General features: G+C 36.2%; 2 protein-coding genes across 4 annotated transcripts in view; one reads left to right on the plus strand and one right to left on the minus strand.

The window, feature by feature from the left end:
- Window positions 1-16,565, minus strand: part of ARFGEF1 (ARF guanine nucleotide exchange factor 1) — a 227,310-nt gene that overhangs the window by 132,628 nt on the left and 78,117 nt on the right. For all 3 annotated transcript variants that reach the window (XM_077166936.1, XM_077166935.1, XM_077166934.1), the window contains exon 6: window positions 2,210-2,486. In XM_077166936.1, the coding sequence (XP_077023051.1) occupies window positions 2,210-2,486 (277 nt within the window). The remainder of the gene's footprint in view (window positions 1-2,209; window positions 2,487-16,565) is intronic.
- On the plus strand, window positions 4,786-7,007 carry LOC143688703 (zinc finger CCHC domain-containing protein 17-like). The gene is given in 3 exon segments (XM_077166950.1): window positions 4,786-5,010; window positions 5,012-5,454; window positions 6,932-7,007. Coding segments are annotated over 3 exon segments (744 nt in total).

Below are 16,565 nucleotides of genomic sequence, written 5' to 3' on the forward strand. Positions count from 1 at the left end.
AGTGTTAACAAATAATTTCCCACCATGCTTTTATTTCTGTGCTCTAGCGTTTGCTAAAATTACCTCAAGTCTAAAATAAAAATTAGAATGTAAACATACAGAATCACTACCTAAAAGTGTGCACAAAGTGACCAGTGAATTAAAAGTAATATCTCACATTGATCATCTACTAGCAGACAGATTGCAATAAGTGATTTTTATTAAAATAATAGTGATATTTATCACACACAGAAAATGCTTAGAGAACTATTACATCCTAAGTGACACAGTTAGTTAGGGACAGAGATGTGATTCAAACCAGGTGATCTAACTCCAAAATGTACACATTAATCAATGGCTTTCAGGCAGAGTTTTCCTTTTATATCAGCTATTGGAAGAAAAACACCTTCCAAGCCAAAATCATCATGACCGTACCAAAGGAAACTATGTCTTATTTATAATTCTGTATCCCATTATATATTTAGAGTGGTGCCTCATACACAGAAGAAGATGCTCCCACTCTTTGGGATCTGAGCCCACCTAGATTATCTGTTACAAGATTTCCCTACATTTTCCAGCTAGCCAATTCCTACTCCCAGAACATCATTTCCTCTAGGAAGGAATTTACTAACTACCTTGTGCATGCCACTTTTAGGACACTAATCATGTTCTATTTCATTTACGCACACCTGACCCTGAGGATCCTAAGAGCAATGGTCAAATCTTGGTCAGCTTTTATACAATTTTTAAGTTCTAGCACAGTGCCTAGGACACAGCATGCTCAGTGAATGTTTGGTGAATGTGTGGATGAACAAACAAAAGAATGACAAAGCCACAATTTTATTAAAGATTAGCCCTTTGAATCAGCTCCTTTAAAAACACAGTGAAAAGTAGGGAAAATTCTGACAAGGGTAGGCTAGAGACATACCAATTGTATGGGCAGTGCACATTCACTATTAGCTGGAATAGTGTGAATGTTTGGCGTACCAAAATTATCCTGGTTAAAATAAACAATAAAGTATCATCAAAATAGTAAAAAGATATCTTCCTATTCATGCTGCTGCTGCTGTTCATGTCACTTTTGTAAAAAAGATTTGAAAAAAAAAACAAGAGCTGAAAAAATAGAAGTCTTTCCTCAAAGTGAAGTAAAAACACAGATTTCAGATGAATTTTATCTAGGCCCTGACCATCTTAGTTGTAGACAATCACACTGAAGAGGCAAGAGAACTGCCATTATTATTTTTTTGTATGCTGTATGGGAGGGTCACATTTCATTCTTTCTCCATGTGAGTATCCATTATTGCAGCACCATTTGTTGAACTGTTTGTTTTTGCTGGTTTCTTTGTTTGCTTGCTTGGAAGTGCAGCGGCCAGGAATTGAACCTGGCTCTCCCAAATGGCAGGCGAGAATTCTACCACTGAACTACCCTTGTACCCCCTGCCATTATTTTGTTTGTTTGTTTTTGCCATTATTTTTTAACAAGCTAAGAAGAAACAAAAGGAACAATTCAAACTCCCTGGTAGTTTCATAGAACAGTTAAAGCTGAGAATAACACTTAAAAAAATTGACTTCATTTGACTTATTTTTTTAAGTAACAGATTTTTAAATAAATACATGTGATTTAATTTTTGTAATCTTGTAGATTATTTCTTATAAATGAATTTATGTAGGAGAAAACACTGGCAGAGAATATCTCAATTTTAGGGTTACTACACATCAAGACATAAGGAAAATAAATAAAATATGGTTTGTCACCCAAAAGATTTATGTATTTAATTTCAGTACATTTTTTAGCCACAATCATAATATTTTCTAAACTGATAATTTAATGATTACTTAAAATGTTCAGGCATATTCCATAGAACCTAACTTAAAGGTCCCTTGTTTAGTATGAAACTAATCTTTTAAAAAACGCTGAAGTTCCTATATAACATGCTTATAGACATTTATGACCCTCTTTAAAAATGTATCTCCTCCAAAGCAAGTCTATAAATCATACTCCTCATGAGATACTAATGAGCACATAGAATCATTATAGACATCTTGTGGGTTAACAGGTCAAACTAACTCTGTCACCCAGAATGGAAAAAGTCCACAATTATCATAATATATCTGATACCCATTAAGTCATATTACCCTTTCCACATAGTGTCACCAAAAACTCTTATCCCTACATACTTCCCCTAACACACACACACATCTATACCCCGCACCCCATTATCAAGATTACTTTCAGCTGCAGTTGCTTGATCAGCTTCAGTCTGTTCGTTCTCTGCACTGGAAATATCAGATCCATTTTCAGCCTCTGTGTCATCCTGAAGGCTTTTATCCACATCATTTGTCTGGGGTTCAAGGTCCCCTTCATGTTCTTGGGATATGTGGTCAACAGTCTGAGGAGGCAGATATCTAAGTTGAGGTGATTCAGGCTCGTAATGGCTGACTGGAGATTGCAACAGGTGATGATGCTGTCGATGACGCTCCTTTTCCATCTGTTTCGCTTCCTGCAACTGTAAAGAAATAAAGTAATTTCCAAAAATCAGCACACGAGTTGTTCAAATTTTGGAGAGATCAAACTATAAAGTGCTACCGTTTCTCTAGGCTTGGAAATTATAGTTGCTCAGAAGGAAAGAATATAAAAATATACTATAAATATACACAGAAACAAGTTAACTGTGGTTACTTGTTAGGATGGAAACTGGTGCATGAGAAAAGAGATGGAAAACTTTTACTATATTATCATTTTCATCCCTTTTGGTATTTGAAATGATCAAATGCATTACCTAAACATGAAACACTAATTTTTTTAAAAGCCTCAGAGTAATAATTTTTTTGTGGCCAAGTGCGGATTTATCTAAAATCAAGCAAAAATTCTACTAAGGAAGAAAAAAAAAAACAATATGAAACTGAGCAGAAAAATAAAATAATTTATGTGTGCATGTATGTGTGTGTATATATATAGTCATTTTTTCCTATACTTATATAAAGAAAGTCTAGAAAAATATATAAGAAGTCAGTAGCAATGGGTACCTATAGAGGATGGGGTGTTGGGAAATGTGAGACAAGTGCAGGAAGGAAACTTTTCAGTATTCACCCTTCTGTATCACGTTTTTACATCACCTTGTAAACATATCTCCTTTAACTAAAAAATAAATAACATTACATCTAATAAATAAAACTGCAACAGGGGCTTAAAAGACTCTTCCCAAACATTCCTCTAATTAGTATAAAAAACTGTATCTACTAATAGTCAAATTTTACTTCAGAAGACCTTCATCATATATTTATGTATATAATAACATCTATAAAACTAGATTACCTCTGAGATACAAAAACAGCAATAATCAGGACCACAGGACTTCATTTTATTAGCACTTTATTGCTTTCACATGTATCTCTTCTGATACTGATGAAGTGATGAGTCTAACAGAATTAATTTCCATAAAGATAAATATTTTTCAGCATTAGATATGAACATCTTATTTTTCCAATAATATGCCAGTCTATATAGAAATACCAGAACTGATTCTATGGATTTCTAAAACAAATTTTAATTAAAATGTTTTTTCTGTTTTTGGTGTGCTGCAAATGTTCTAAAAAATGATCATGGTGATGAATATACTATGTGATGATACTGCAAACCACTGATCGTACACCATATATGAAAATGTATGTTAAGAATGACTGTATTGTATGTTGTTTATCAATAAAAACATTTTTTAAAAAATTACAATAAAAAATAATAATAAAATCTTTTACTGCTTAAAAGGTAAGAAAGGATGAGCTTATAGTCTATATGGTTCAAATTCCTAATTTTACAGAGAAGGAAACTGGAAGGCATGACTAGTCGCACAGACACAATCAGAAAAGAATTCTCAGACCAATGCTTTAGCCCATTCATGAAAGGACAATTTCCAAAGTAAACTTGAAGAAACTAGGGTGCAACAAATGTCACCCTAAAATCTAATTTCAACCAGTAGCACCACGATTTAGCAGGACAAGCACATGCTTAAGAATCACAGACAACCACTGGATCGAATTTTAGCTCTTCACACTTATTCCAAAGTTGTAAATCAGCAATATACTTGAAAAGAAGATGAACTTTATGCTATGAAAATAAGGACCTTTAAACTTTTCATATATACTTCTGTAGTCTTTAGATCAGGTCTTCTCAACCTCAGCATTACTCATATTTATACTCCACAGCCAATTAACCAAATAGACTTTGGTGCATCCTGGAGTACTCTAACCTCTGCAAAAAAAAAAAAATAATAATGAAGATCTCTAAAAACTGATAAGAAGTTCTATTCAGTACATATAGTGCTTAATGAGAAAAGCAAAGGGCAAAAAAGTATCCAGAGCATGTATGGTAGCCATTCTTCAAGATGGCCACCAATGATCTCCATCTCTTGATTTTCATTCCCTTGTGTAGTCCCCTAACTATTGGACCAGGGATGGTGTGTGTGACCACTTTTAATTATGAGTCAAGAAAGACACTGTAATTTCTGTTTTGTTACTCTCTCTCTCTCATGGATCATCCACCCTGGCAAAAGCTAGATGCCATGTCACAAGTATCCCTAAGAGATTCACGTGGTAGGGAACTGGGGCCTCATATCAACTTCAAAAACTGAGACCTTTTACTAATAGTCATGTGAGTGAACTTAAAAGCATATTCTCTAGGGGTATAAGAGTGCTGACTGGGTTCGGCATTTTGTGCAATGCCGTGGCTGACAGACTTTGACCTGACACACTGAGACACTTGAATTAGCTTTAGCAGAAGAAAAATGGAAAAATCCTAGAACAATAAGGATGAATTCAGGAAGACCGGAGACCATGGAAAACCTGCCTGCTCTCTACACTATTTTCCAGGGAGAGGTTGCTATGGCGACAGACTATAGAGTGTTTATCAAAATCCCAGGCTGTCAGAAACAAGATCTGGCCCATAGAATTTACATGTCATCCTGCTGGGTAGTAGATAAGCCCTTCAAGATAGCAGACGTTGGTGACAAGGTATAGGTGAAGCTTATTGGCCGAAGAGATGAAAAATGACAGGACAAAAGTATCCTTCCCAATCAAAGTTGTCAACCAAGGCACTGAGAAAGATCTCAATCCCAACAATGTTATTATTGAGCAAGAAGAGTGGTGGAGGCGGTCCTTCCAGGGTTACACTGGGCAGAATATTACCCTTGAAGTTGTCCTGAACACCACCTGCAAGAAGTGTGGCTATAAAGGCCATTTTGCAAAGGATTATTTCATGCAACCAGGAATGGCTAAATATTCTCTGATACCTGATGAGGAAGAGGAGAAGAAAGAGGCAAAGTCAGCAGAGTTTGAGAAGCCTGACCACATGAGGAATTCTTCTAGAAAAAAGAAAGAAAAGAAGAAAAAGAAACACAGAGACAGGAAGTCATCTGACTCTGATAGCTCAGAGTCTGAAAGTGATACAGGCAAGAGGACAAGACACTCATCAAAAGACGAGGGGAGAACTGGATATCCATATGCAAAAGAATGAAAGAAGACCCATCTCTCACACCCTATACAAAAGTTAACTCAAAATGGATCAAAGATCTAAACATTAGGTCTAAGACCATAAAACAGTTAGAGGAAAATGTTGGGAGATATCTTATGGATCTTACAACTGGAGGCGGTTTTATGGACCTTAAACCTAAAGCAAGAACACTGAAGAAGGAAATAAATAAATGGGAGCTCCTCAAAATTAAACACTTTTGTGCATCAAAGAACTTCATCAAGAAAGTAGAAAGACAGCCTACACAATGGGAGACAATATTTGGAAACGACATATCAGATAAAGGTCTAGTATCCAGAATTTATAAAGAGATTGTTCAACTCAACAACAAAAAGACAGCCAACCCAATTACAAAATGGGAAAAAGACTTAAACAGACACCTACCAGAAGAAGAAATACGAATGGCCAAGAGGCACATGAAGAGATGCTCAATGTCCCTGGCCATTAGAGAAATGCAAATCAAAACCACAATGAGATATCATCTCACACCCACCAAAATGGCCATTATCAACAAAACAGAAAATGACAAGTGCTGGAGAGGATGCGGAGAAAGAGGCACACTTATCCACTGTTGGTGGGAATGTCAAAGGGTGCAACCACTGTGGAAGGCAGTTTGGCGGTTCCTCAAAAAGCTGAATATAGAATTGCCATACGACCCAGCAATACCATTGCTAGGCATCTACTCAAAGGACTTAAGGGCAAAGACACAAACGGACATTTGCACACCAATGTTTATAGCAGCGTTATTTACAATTGCAAAGAGATGGAAACAGCCAAAATCTCCATCAACAGAAGAGTGGCTAAACAAACTGTGGTATATACATACGATGGAATATTATGCAGCTTTAAGACAAGATAAACTTATGAACCATGTAATAACATGGATGGACCTAGAGAATATTATGCTGAGTGAATCCAGCCAAAAACTAAAGGACAAATACTGTATGGTCCCACTGATGTGAACGGACATTCGAGAATAAACTTGAAATATGTCATTGGTAACAGAGTTCAGCAGGAGTTAGAAACAGGGTAAGACAATGGGTAATTGAAGCTGAAGGGATACAGACTGTGCAACAGGACTAGATACAAAAACTCAAAAATGGACAGCACAATAATACCTAATTGTAAAGTAATCATGTTAAAATACTGAATGAAGCTGCATCTGAGCTATAGGGTTTTTTTTGTTTTTGTTTGCTTGTTGGTTTGTTTGTTGTTGTTGTTTTTTACTATTATTACTACTTTTATTTCTTTTCTTTATATTAACATTTTATATCTTTTTCTGTTGTGTTGCTAGTTCCTCTAAACCGATGCAAATGTACTAAGAAACAATGATCATGCATCTATGTGATGATGTTAAGAATTACTGAGTGCATATGTAGAATGGTATGATTTCTAAATGTTGTGTTAATTTCTTTCTTTTTTTTTCTTTCCGTTAATAAAAAAAAAAAAAAGACAACGAGGGGCAAAGGAGAAGAAAAAGCACAAGAAGAAGCATAAGGAGTGAGAGTGGAGGGGGGGGGGGGGCGGTTGAGAAAATAAAGTACCGGGAACCTCATTCCTTGAAGCCCTGGCTCCTGGAAGAATAGCAATAATACGGCCTCCCACCCCATTCACTCTTCTCCCTTGGGAGATAGCAGCAGGCAGGTGTGAGAGTTAGATGTTAAGAGCAGCTGCCTGAATTGTTTCCTTATCATTCCTGGTCTGTTCGCAAGTGATCTCTGCAGCTCACCCATCTGTTCACTCAACTTCATTTAGCAGGAGGTTCCATTGCCATCTCCTGCTGCCACTGCTGGAGCTGGAGTTCTGTACTGCCTCCCAGCTACAGCCACAGGTACTGCCATGGAGGTGAGGTGTTGCAGAACAGAGCAATTGCTCCATTCCTGCTGATCCACTATAGGGGCAGAGAACCTCTTCTTCAGTAGGATAAGGGGAGAGCGTGGTAAGAAGTGGTGCTCACTTTTTCTAGTACCCCAACATGGTTCTACTATGCTGGAAGTGACAGCCAATGGTCACACCAGAAAATAATCATCCAGTGACTAAGCTTGTCTGTGACATTCCTCCAGACCACTGAAGCAGACAGCCCAATACAAGATCATTGCTGTACCTTGTCTTTACTACTGAGAGTCTTTCGGTTCCACTTCAGGTCTCTGTTTAAATTTCTGGTGCTTTAAAAAAAAAAAGCATGTTCTCTAGCCCAACAAAGTTTCTAAACGACTGCAGGCCCAGATGACATCATGACTACAACCTCATGAAAAACCGGAGGCAGAAACATGTGGCCAGGCCACTTTCATATTCTAGACCCTCAGACATTTTGAGAGATAAGAAATGTTTGTTATTTTAAAAAAGCAGGTGTGTTTTGGGAAAATCTGTTATGCAATAGATAACTATTCACAGTATGCTATCTCTCATATAAAAAAAGATGACATGCAAAATTATACACATAACTCCTCATTTGTGCTAAAAAAAATGCAAGAAGAATAAACCAAAAACTAAAGAAATTAGTTAGACTCAAGGAGGAGAAAGAATGGGATGGCATAGTAGGAAGAGGACAGACTGGCACTTCTCTGAATAGATCTTTTGGATAGCCTTTACTCTTAAATCATAGTAACATTTTACATGCTCAAGAAGTAAATATACAACATAAACCAACCATGTAGGGGTTAGAAAACAGACAGGGACAAATTATCTAACTGTATTATAAATAAATAGCATTACCGCATCGGAAAGGGTGGAGAACTAACCTATACAACTTTGAAAAACAATATTTTAACTGGATATCATAAAGTCGAAGACAGAAAAAATGAACACAAATGTTATAATATAATTAGTAAATTTGCCTCTCACAGTAGTTTGGTATCGGTTCACAATTACAGAACTATTTTACTTGAGTACAGGAGTGAAATAGAAAATGAAAATTAAGTTTCTCACTATTGGAGAAAAAAGTTACAAATAAAGAAAGGAAGAAGGCTGAAATGAAACTCTGGTTATGGACTGTAATTAGAAGTATCAATAGATACCTATTTTTAGAACATCATATAGATTTGTTTTTAGAACGTCACTTTTAATATATACAGATACATATATATATAGGTGTGTGGGTGAGGTGGCTGGGTGGGTAAACATATATATTTCCCACTACTAGCTGCTGTGCTGAGAGGACCTAGAAACAAGAGCACACCAGCAACAATGAATGTATCTAGCACTCAGATTTTGGTTTCTAAACACCATTTTCCAGTCAAAGGAGCCCGGGCTCCCTGGAGAACTGGTTGACTCCAGGGTTGAAGCAGGAAAATTCAAGATGAATCTGGAATATCTTAAGGTTCCAGAAAGAAAGCAAGGATCAAAAAAGGATAGAATATTGACAAAAGGATACAAAGCTAAAGCTGGAACAATCTGAGCAAAGAAATAAATGATCATTGTGTTGGAATTATAGTCCAGAAAATGAATTAAGTATTCATGAGTCCACACTGAATAAAATAAATATATGAATAAATAAATACATGAGAAAGAAAGAGGAATTACAATTGACAAATAAAGCAAAAAAGTGAGAAACAGCAAATCATCATTAGGCAAACACCACATTTAAAACTGTTGGCAAAAATTCACTGATGGATACTAAAATTAGTGCAGAAAAGTCTGAGGACAAACTGGACATTTGTATAGTTTCAAAGTATTTTCCCCAAGACATTTATTAACTGTAAAAGAGAAAATGCAACTTTACAGTGGAGAAATCTGGCAGACACCACCTTAACCAAGAGACCATCGTTAACATTACCCATAACAAGACATAGCACATAATCATGAAGTCCCAAACGGATGCACTGGAAAGGATTCATCACCTGTGAGGTATTCTCACTCAAAACACATAACCTCATTCCAATTCTAATAAAACATCACACAGAGGAATTGAGAGGCATATAACAAAATAAGTACTCTTCAAAGGCACTGAGGTCATGAAAGGCAAAGAAAGACTGAGAAAATATTAGAGACTGGAGAAGACCAAGACCAGTTAACAACTAAACACACATTAAATATAATACAGGATCCCTGACTGGATCCTAAACAGAAAAATGACATTAATAGGAAAACTGATGAAATTCAAATAAGGTCTGTAGTTTAGTTAGTAATATCACACTAGTGTTGTATTTCTGCTTTAGATAACTGTTGTATGGTTATGTAACATATTAGAATTAGGAGATGAGGGACAAAAAATAAAAAGGATCTGTGTAATATTTTTACAACTGTTTAAGTTACAAATCACTTCAAAATAAAAAAACTAGAAAAACAATAAAATCCCTAAATTATTTATTTTCTTTTTATTTCTTGCCTGGGGAGGCACCAGGAATTGAACCTGGGTCTCCAGCATGGCAGGCTGATAACTCTGCCTGCTGAGTCACTGCACCCCCACCCTAAATTATTCTTTAAATTATAAAGGAATACATGATTTTTTAAAAGAAGGCTCTCTAGCTGATCACCTTGAAGTAACTTAAATTATAAAGAATATCATGATCCTTTAACCATATGGAAGAAAAAGGTACATCATCAATATAGAACTGTTTTGCATTTTTTTAAGGTTTAATGAATAAATAATTTTATAACAGAATAGATCAAATTAGATATTTTGTTTATTTTTAAAAACACAACAAGCAAACGTGAACATTTTTCCATGTGATCATTCCATTCTTGGTAATAATCAATAACTCACAATATCATCACATAGTTACATATTCATCACCATGATCACTTCTTAGAATATATGCATCAATTCAGAAAAAGAAATAAAAAGAAAAAGGAAAAAAAAACTCATACATACCATACCCCTTACCCCTCTCTCATTGGCTGCTAGTATTTCTATCTTACCAATAAATTTTAGCCTTCGTTAGCCCTATTTTTTTCTATACCACTTACCACTTCCTGTCATTGATCACTAGCATTTCAATCTACTAAAATTTAACACTCGCTACCCCTATTATTTATTTATCTTTAATCCATATGTTTTACTTATCTGTCCACACCGCAGATGAAAGGAGCATCAGACACAAAGTTCTCACAATCACAGTCACACTACGAAGATGTATCATTACACAATCATCAAGAAACATGGCTACTGGAACACAGCTCTACATTTTCAGGCACTTCCCTCCAGCCTCTCCAATATATCTTAACTAAAAAGGTAATATCTATATAATGCGTAAGAATCACCTCCAGGATAATCTCTCAACTCTGTTTGAAATCTCTCAGCCATTGACACTCTATTTTTTCTCATTTCTCTCTTTCTCCTTTTGGTCTAGAAGATTTTCTTAATCACTTGATGTTCAGTCCCAGCTTATTCCAAGATTTCTGTCCCAGACTGCCAGGAAGGTTTACACCCCTGAGAGTCATGTCCCACATAGAGAGGGGGAGGACACTAAGTTGCTTGCCATGTTGGCTGAGAGAGAGAGGCCACATCTGAGGAACAAAACAGGTTCTCAGGGGGTGACTCTGTGGCCTAATTTTAAGTAGGCTTAGCCTATCCTTTGTGGGGAGATAAGTTTCACTGTATAAACCATAAGAATAAGGGTTCGGCCTATTGCTTTGGTTGTCCCAACTGCTTGTGAGACTATCAGGAATTTTCCACGTGGGGGAGTTAAATTTTCTCCCTTTCTCGCTATTCCCCCAAGGGGATTTTGCAAATACTTTTTTATTCACTTTTTTATTCAAATCATAATGGGATTTATGGGGGCATTACTCTGGACAAACCTACAAAACCTCATGTCCCATTCAAGGTTCAATGTACTTAATGGTGTTCAATTAAACTGTTCACATAAGTTGTATTAGGAAATGCACTAATCAAAATATAAATTTTGCACCAAATAAACATTTTTGCTTTAGTCTTACACATAAACTAGTTTTAAAATAAGAATTACTACCTATTTTCAACACCCTGCAATTCTGACATTATTTTGTTCTTCCTTATGCAAAAACAGTTTTTCATTTGTACATTTAGTCACTATCATGATGCACTCTAGGCACTCCTAGATTATATCATCTCACTCTTTACTGTCTGCTTTCTTCTGATTTCACTTGTGCCCCCAGACCTTCCTCTATCATTCTCACATGCAGCTTCATTCAGTGTACTAATGTTATTGTATTACAGTTAGGTAGTATTATGCTGTCCATTTCTGAAGTTTTACAATCAGTCCTGTGGCACAATCTGTATCCCTTCAGCTCCAAATACCCAATATCTACCCAATTTCTATCTCCTGATGGTCTCTGTTCTTAGCTGAAATTCTGCAAGTTCATTCACTAATGTTAGTTCATATCAGTGAGACCATACAGTATTTGTGCTTTTGTTTCTGGCTAATCTCACTCAGCACAATGTCCTCAAGGTTCATCTATGTTGTTACATATTTCATAACTTTATTCTGTCTTACAGCTGCATAATATTCCATCATAGGTATATACCACAGCTCGTTTAGCCACTTTCCTACTGATGGACATTTGGGCTGTTTTCATCTCTTGGCAATCATAAATAATGCCGCTGTAAACACTGGTGTGCAAATGTTCATTTGCGTCCCTGCACTCATGTCCTCTGAGTAGATGCCCAGCAATGGTATTGCCAGATCATACAGCAAATCTATACTTAGCTTCCTGAGCAACCGCCAAACTGCCTTCCACAGCAGTTGTACCATTTGACACTCCCACCAACAGCGGATAAGTGTGCCTCTTTCTCCACATCCTCTCCAGCACTTGTCGTTTTCTGTTTTATTGATAATGGCCATTCTGGTGGATGTGAGATGATACCTCATTGTGGTTTTGATTTGCATTTCCTAATAGTCAGAGATGTTGAGCATCTTTTCATGGGCCTTTTGGCCATTTATATTTCCTTTTCTGAGAACTGACTGCTCATGTCTTTTGCCCATTTTGTAACTGGGTTGTTTGTCTTTTTGTTGTGGAGTTGAACAATCTCTTTATATATTCTGGATACTAGACCTTTATCTGATATATCATTTCCAAATATCGTCTCCCATTGTGTTTTACGTTATTGACAAAGTTCTTTGATGTGCGAAAGTGTTTAATTTTCAGGAGCTCCCGTTTCTTTCTTTCTTTCTTCAGTGCTCGTGCTTTGGGTGCAAGATTTAGGAAACCACCTCCTATTATAACATGTATAATATATTTCCCTACATTTTCTTCTAAAAGTTTTATGGTCTTAGAGCTAATGTTTAGGCCTTTGATCCACTTGGAGTTAATTTTTGTATAGGGTGTGAGATATGGATCCTCTTTCATTCTTTTGCATATGATATCCAGTTCTCTAGGCACTATTTATTGAAAAGACTGTTCTGTCCCAGGTGAGTTGGCTTGACCGCCTTATCAAAGATCAACCGTCCATAGGTGAGAGGGTCTATATCTGAACACTCTGTTCAATTCCATTGGTCAGTATATCTGTCTTTATGCCAGCACCATGCTGTTTTGACCACTGTAGCTTCATGAAATGCCTTAAAGTCAGGTAGCATGAGACCTCCAACCCCATTTTTCTTTCTCAGGATATTTTTAGCTATTCAGGGCACCCTGCCCTTGCAGATAAATTCAGTTATTGGTTTTTCTATTTCTGAAAAGGAAGTTTTTTGATACTTTAATTGGTATTGCATTGAATCGATAAATCAATCTAGGTAGAACTGACGTCTTAACTATATTGAGTCTTCCAATCTGTGAACACAATATGCCTTCCATTTATTTAGGTCATCTGTGATTTCTTTCAGCAATTTCTTGAAGTTTTCTTTGTATAGGTCTTTTGTATCCTTAGTTAAATTTATTCCTAAATAGTATATTCTTTTGGTTGCAATTGTAAATGGAATTTTTTTCTTGATTTCCCCCTCAGATTGTTCAATACTAGTGTATAGAAACACTACAGATTTTTGAGTGTTGATCTTGTAACCAGCCACTTTGCTGTATTCATTTATTAGCTCTAGTAGTTTTGCTGTGGATTTTTGGGGTTCTTCAACATATAGTATCATATCATCTGCAAACAGTGAGAGTTTTGCTTCTTCCTTTCCAATTTTGATGCCTTCTATTTCTTCTTGTCTAATTGCTCTGGCTAGAACTTCCAACACAATGCTGAACAATGGTGATAATGGACATCCTTGTCTTGTTACTGATTTTAGGGGAAAGTTTTCAGGTTTTCCCCATGGAGGATAATGTTAGCTGTGGGTTTTTCATATATTTCCTCTATCATGTTGAGGAAGTTCCCTTCTATTTCTATCCTCTGAAGTGTTTTCAACAAGAAAGGATGTTGAATTTTGTCAAATGCCTGTTCAGTGTCCATCAAGATAATCACGTGGTTTTTCTGCTTTGATCTGTTGATATGGTATACTACATTAATTGATCTTCTTATATTGAGCCATCCTTGCATAGCTGCAATAAATTTTACTTGGTCATGGTGTATGATTCTTTTATTGTGCTGCTGGATTCAATTTGCAAGAATTTTGTTAAGGATTTTTGCAGCTATATTCATTAGAGAGACTGGCCTTTTTCTTTTTTTGTAATATCTTTTTCTGGCTTTGATATGAGGGTGATGTTGGCTTCTCAAAATGAGTTAGGTAGCCTTCCTTCCTCTTCAATTTTTTTGAAGAGTTTGAGCAGGACTGGTACTAATTCTTTCTTGAATGTTTGGTAGAATTCACATGTGTAGTCATCTGGTCCAGGACTTTTCTTTTTTGGGAGCTTCTTAATGACTAATTCAATTCCCTTACTTGTGATTGGTTTGCTGATGTCTTCTATTTCTTCTCAAGTCAATGTTGGTTGTTCATGCCTTTCTAGAAGGATGTCCATTTCATCTACATTGTCTAGTTTAGTAGTATCCTGTCATTACCTCCTTTATTTCTGCGCCGTAAGTGGTTATATCTCCTCTTCCACTTCTGATTTCATTTCTTTGTATCCTCTCTTTTTCTTTTTGTCAACCTCGCTAAGAGTCCATCAACCTTACTTATTTCCTTATAGAACCAACTTCTGGTTTTGTTGATTTTCTCGATTGTTTTCATGTTCTCAATTTCATTTATTTCTGCTCTAATCTTTGTTATGTCTTTCCCTTTGCTTGTTTTGGGGTTAGTTTGCTGTTCTTTCTCTAGATCTTCCAAGTGGACAGTTAATTCCTCGATTTTTACCATTTCTTCTGCTTTGATACAGGCATTTAGGACAATAAATTTCCCTCTTAGGACTGCCTTTGTTGCATCCCATAAACTTTGATATTTTGTGTTTTCATTTTCATTTGCCTCAAGATATTTACTGAATTCTCTTGTAATTTCTTCCTTGACCCACTGGTTGTTTAAAAGTGTGTTGCAGAGCCTCCATATATTTGTGAATTTTCTGGCACTCTGCCTATTATTGATTTCCAACTTCATTCCTTTATGATTTGAGAAAGTGTTTTGTATGATTTCGATCTTTTTAAATTTATTGAGACTTGCTTTGTGATCTAGCAGATGGTCTATCCTTGAGAATTATCCATGAACACTTGAGAAAAAGGTGTATCCTGCTGTTGTGGGGTATAATGTTCTATAAATGTCCATTAAATCTAGCTCATTTATTGTATTATTCAAAATCTCTCTCTTTATTGATTCTCTGTCTAGATGCTCTGTCCACTGATGAGAGCGGAGAATTGAAGTCCCCAACTATCATGGTAGATCTGTCTGCTTCTCTTTTCAGTGTTCACCTCATGTATTTTGGAGCACTCTGGCTCCGTGCATAAATATTTATGATCATTATGTCTTCTTGTTTAATTGTACCTTTTTTTAATACATAGTGTCCTTCCTTGTCTCTTTTAATAGTTTTACATATGAAGTTTACTTTGTTGGATATTAGTATAGCTCCTCCTGCTCTTTTCTGATTGCTGTTTGCAGGAAATATCTTTTCCAACCTTTCACTTTCAACCTATGTTTATCCTAGGGTCTAAGATCTGTCTCCTGTACAGAGCATATAGATGGGTCCTGTTTTTTAAATCCATTCTGCCAGTCCATGTCTTTTGACTGGGAGTTTAATCCATTAACATTTAGTGTTATTACTGTGAGGGCAGTACTTTCTTCTACCATTTGGCCTTTTGGATTTTATATGTCATGTCTAATTTTTCTTCTTTTTACCTTTACTCACAGTCTTCATTTGTACACTCTTCTCCACACCCCTCTCTCTTGTCTCTTGTGCTCCCTTTAGCATTTCTTGCAGAGCCGGTCTCTTGGTCACTAATTCTCTCAGTGATTTTTCTGTATGAAAATGTTTTAATTTTCCCCTCATTTTTGAAGGACAATTTTGCTGGATACAGAATTCTTGCTTGGCAGTTTTTCTCTTTTAGTATCTTACATATAACATCCCACTGTCTTCTCGCCTCCACGGCTTCTTCTGAGAAATCTATGCATAGCCTTATTGGGCTTTCCTTGTACGTGATGGATTGTTCTCTTGCTGCTTTCAAGATTCCCTCTTTCTCTTTGAAATCTGACATTCTGACTAGTAAGTACTTTTGAGTATGTCTTTTTGGATCTATTCTGTTTGGGGAACATGCATTACTTGGATCTGTAATTTTAAGTCTTTCATAAGAGTTGGGAAATTTTCAGTGATAATTTCCTCCATTACTTTTTCTCCTCCTTTTCCCTTCTCTTCTCCTTCTGGGACACCCACCACATGTATATTCATGCACTTCATGTTGTCATTCAATTCTCTGAGTCCCTGCTCATATTTTTCCATTCTTTTCCCTATATAGTCTTTTGCTTGTTGGATTTCAGATGTCCCATCCTCCAGTTCACTAATCCTACCTTCTGCCTCTTGAAATCTAACACTGTAGGTTTCCACTGTTTTTTTTTCATCTCTTCTACTGTGCCTTTCATTCATAAGTTCTGTGACTTGTTTTTTCAGACTTTCAATTTTTTCTTTTTATTCACCCATTGTCTTCTTTATATCCTCCCTCAACTCATTAATTTGATTTTTGATGAGATTTTCCATGCCTTTTTGGACATCCTGAATTAGTTGTTTCAACTCCTGTATCTCATTTGAATTGTTGGTTTGTTCCTTTGACTGGGTCATATCTTCAAGTTTCCTAGTA

The sequence above is a fragment of the Tamandua tetradactyla genome, chromosome 6, assembly GCF_023851605.1.
Source record: "Tamandua tetradactyla isolate mTamTet1 chromosome 6, mTamTet1.pri, whole genome shotgun sequence".
Lineage (NCBI taxonomy): Eukaryota > Metazoa > Chordata > Mammalia > Pilosa > Myrmecophagidae > Tamandua > Tamandua tetradactyla.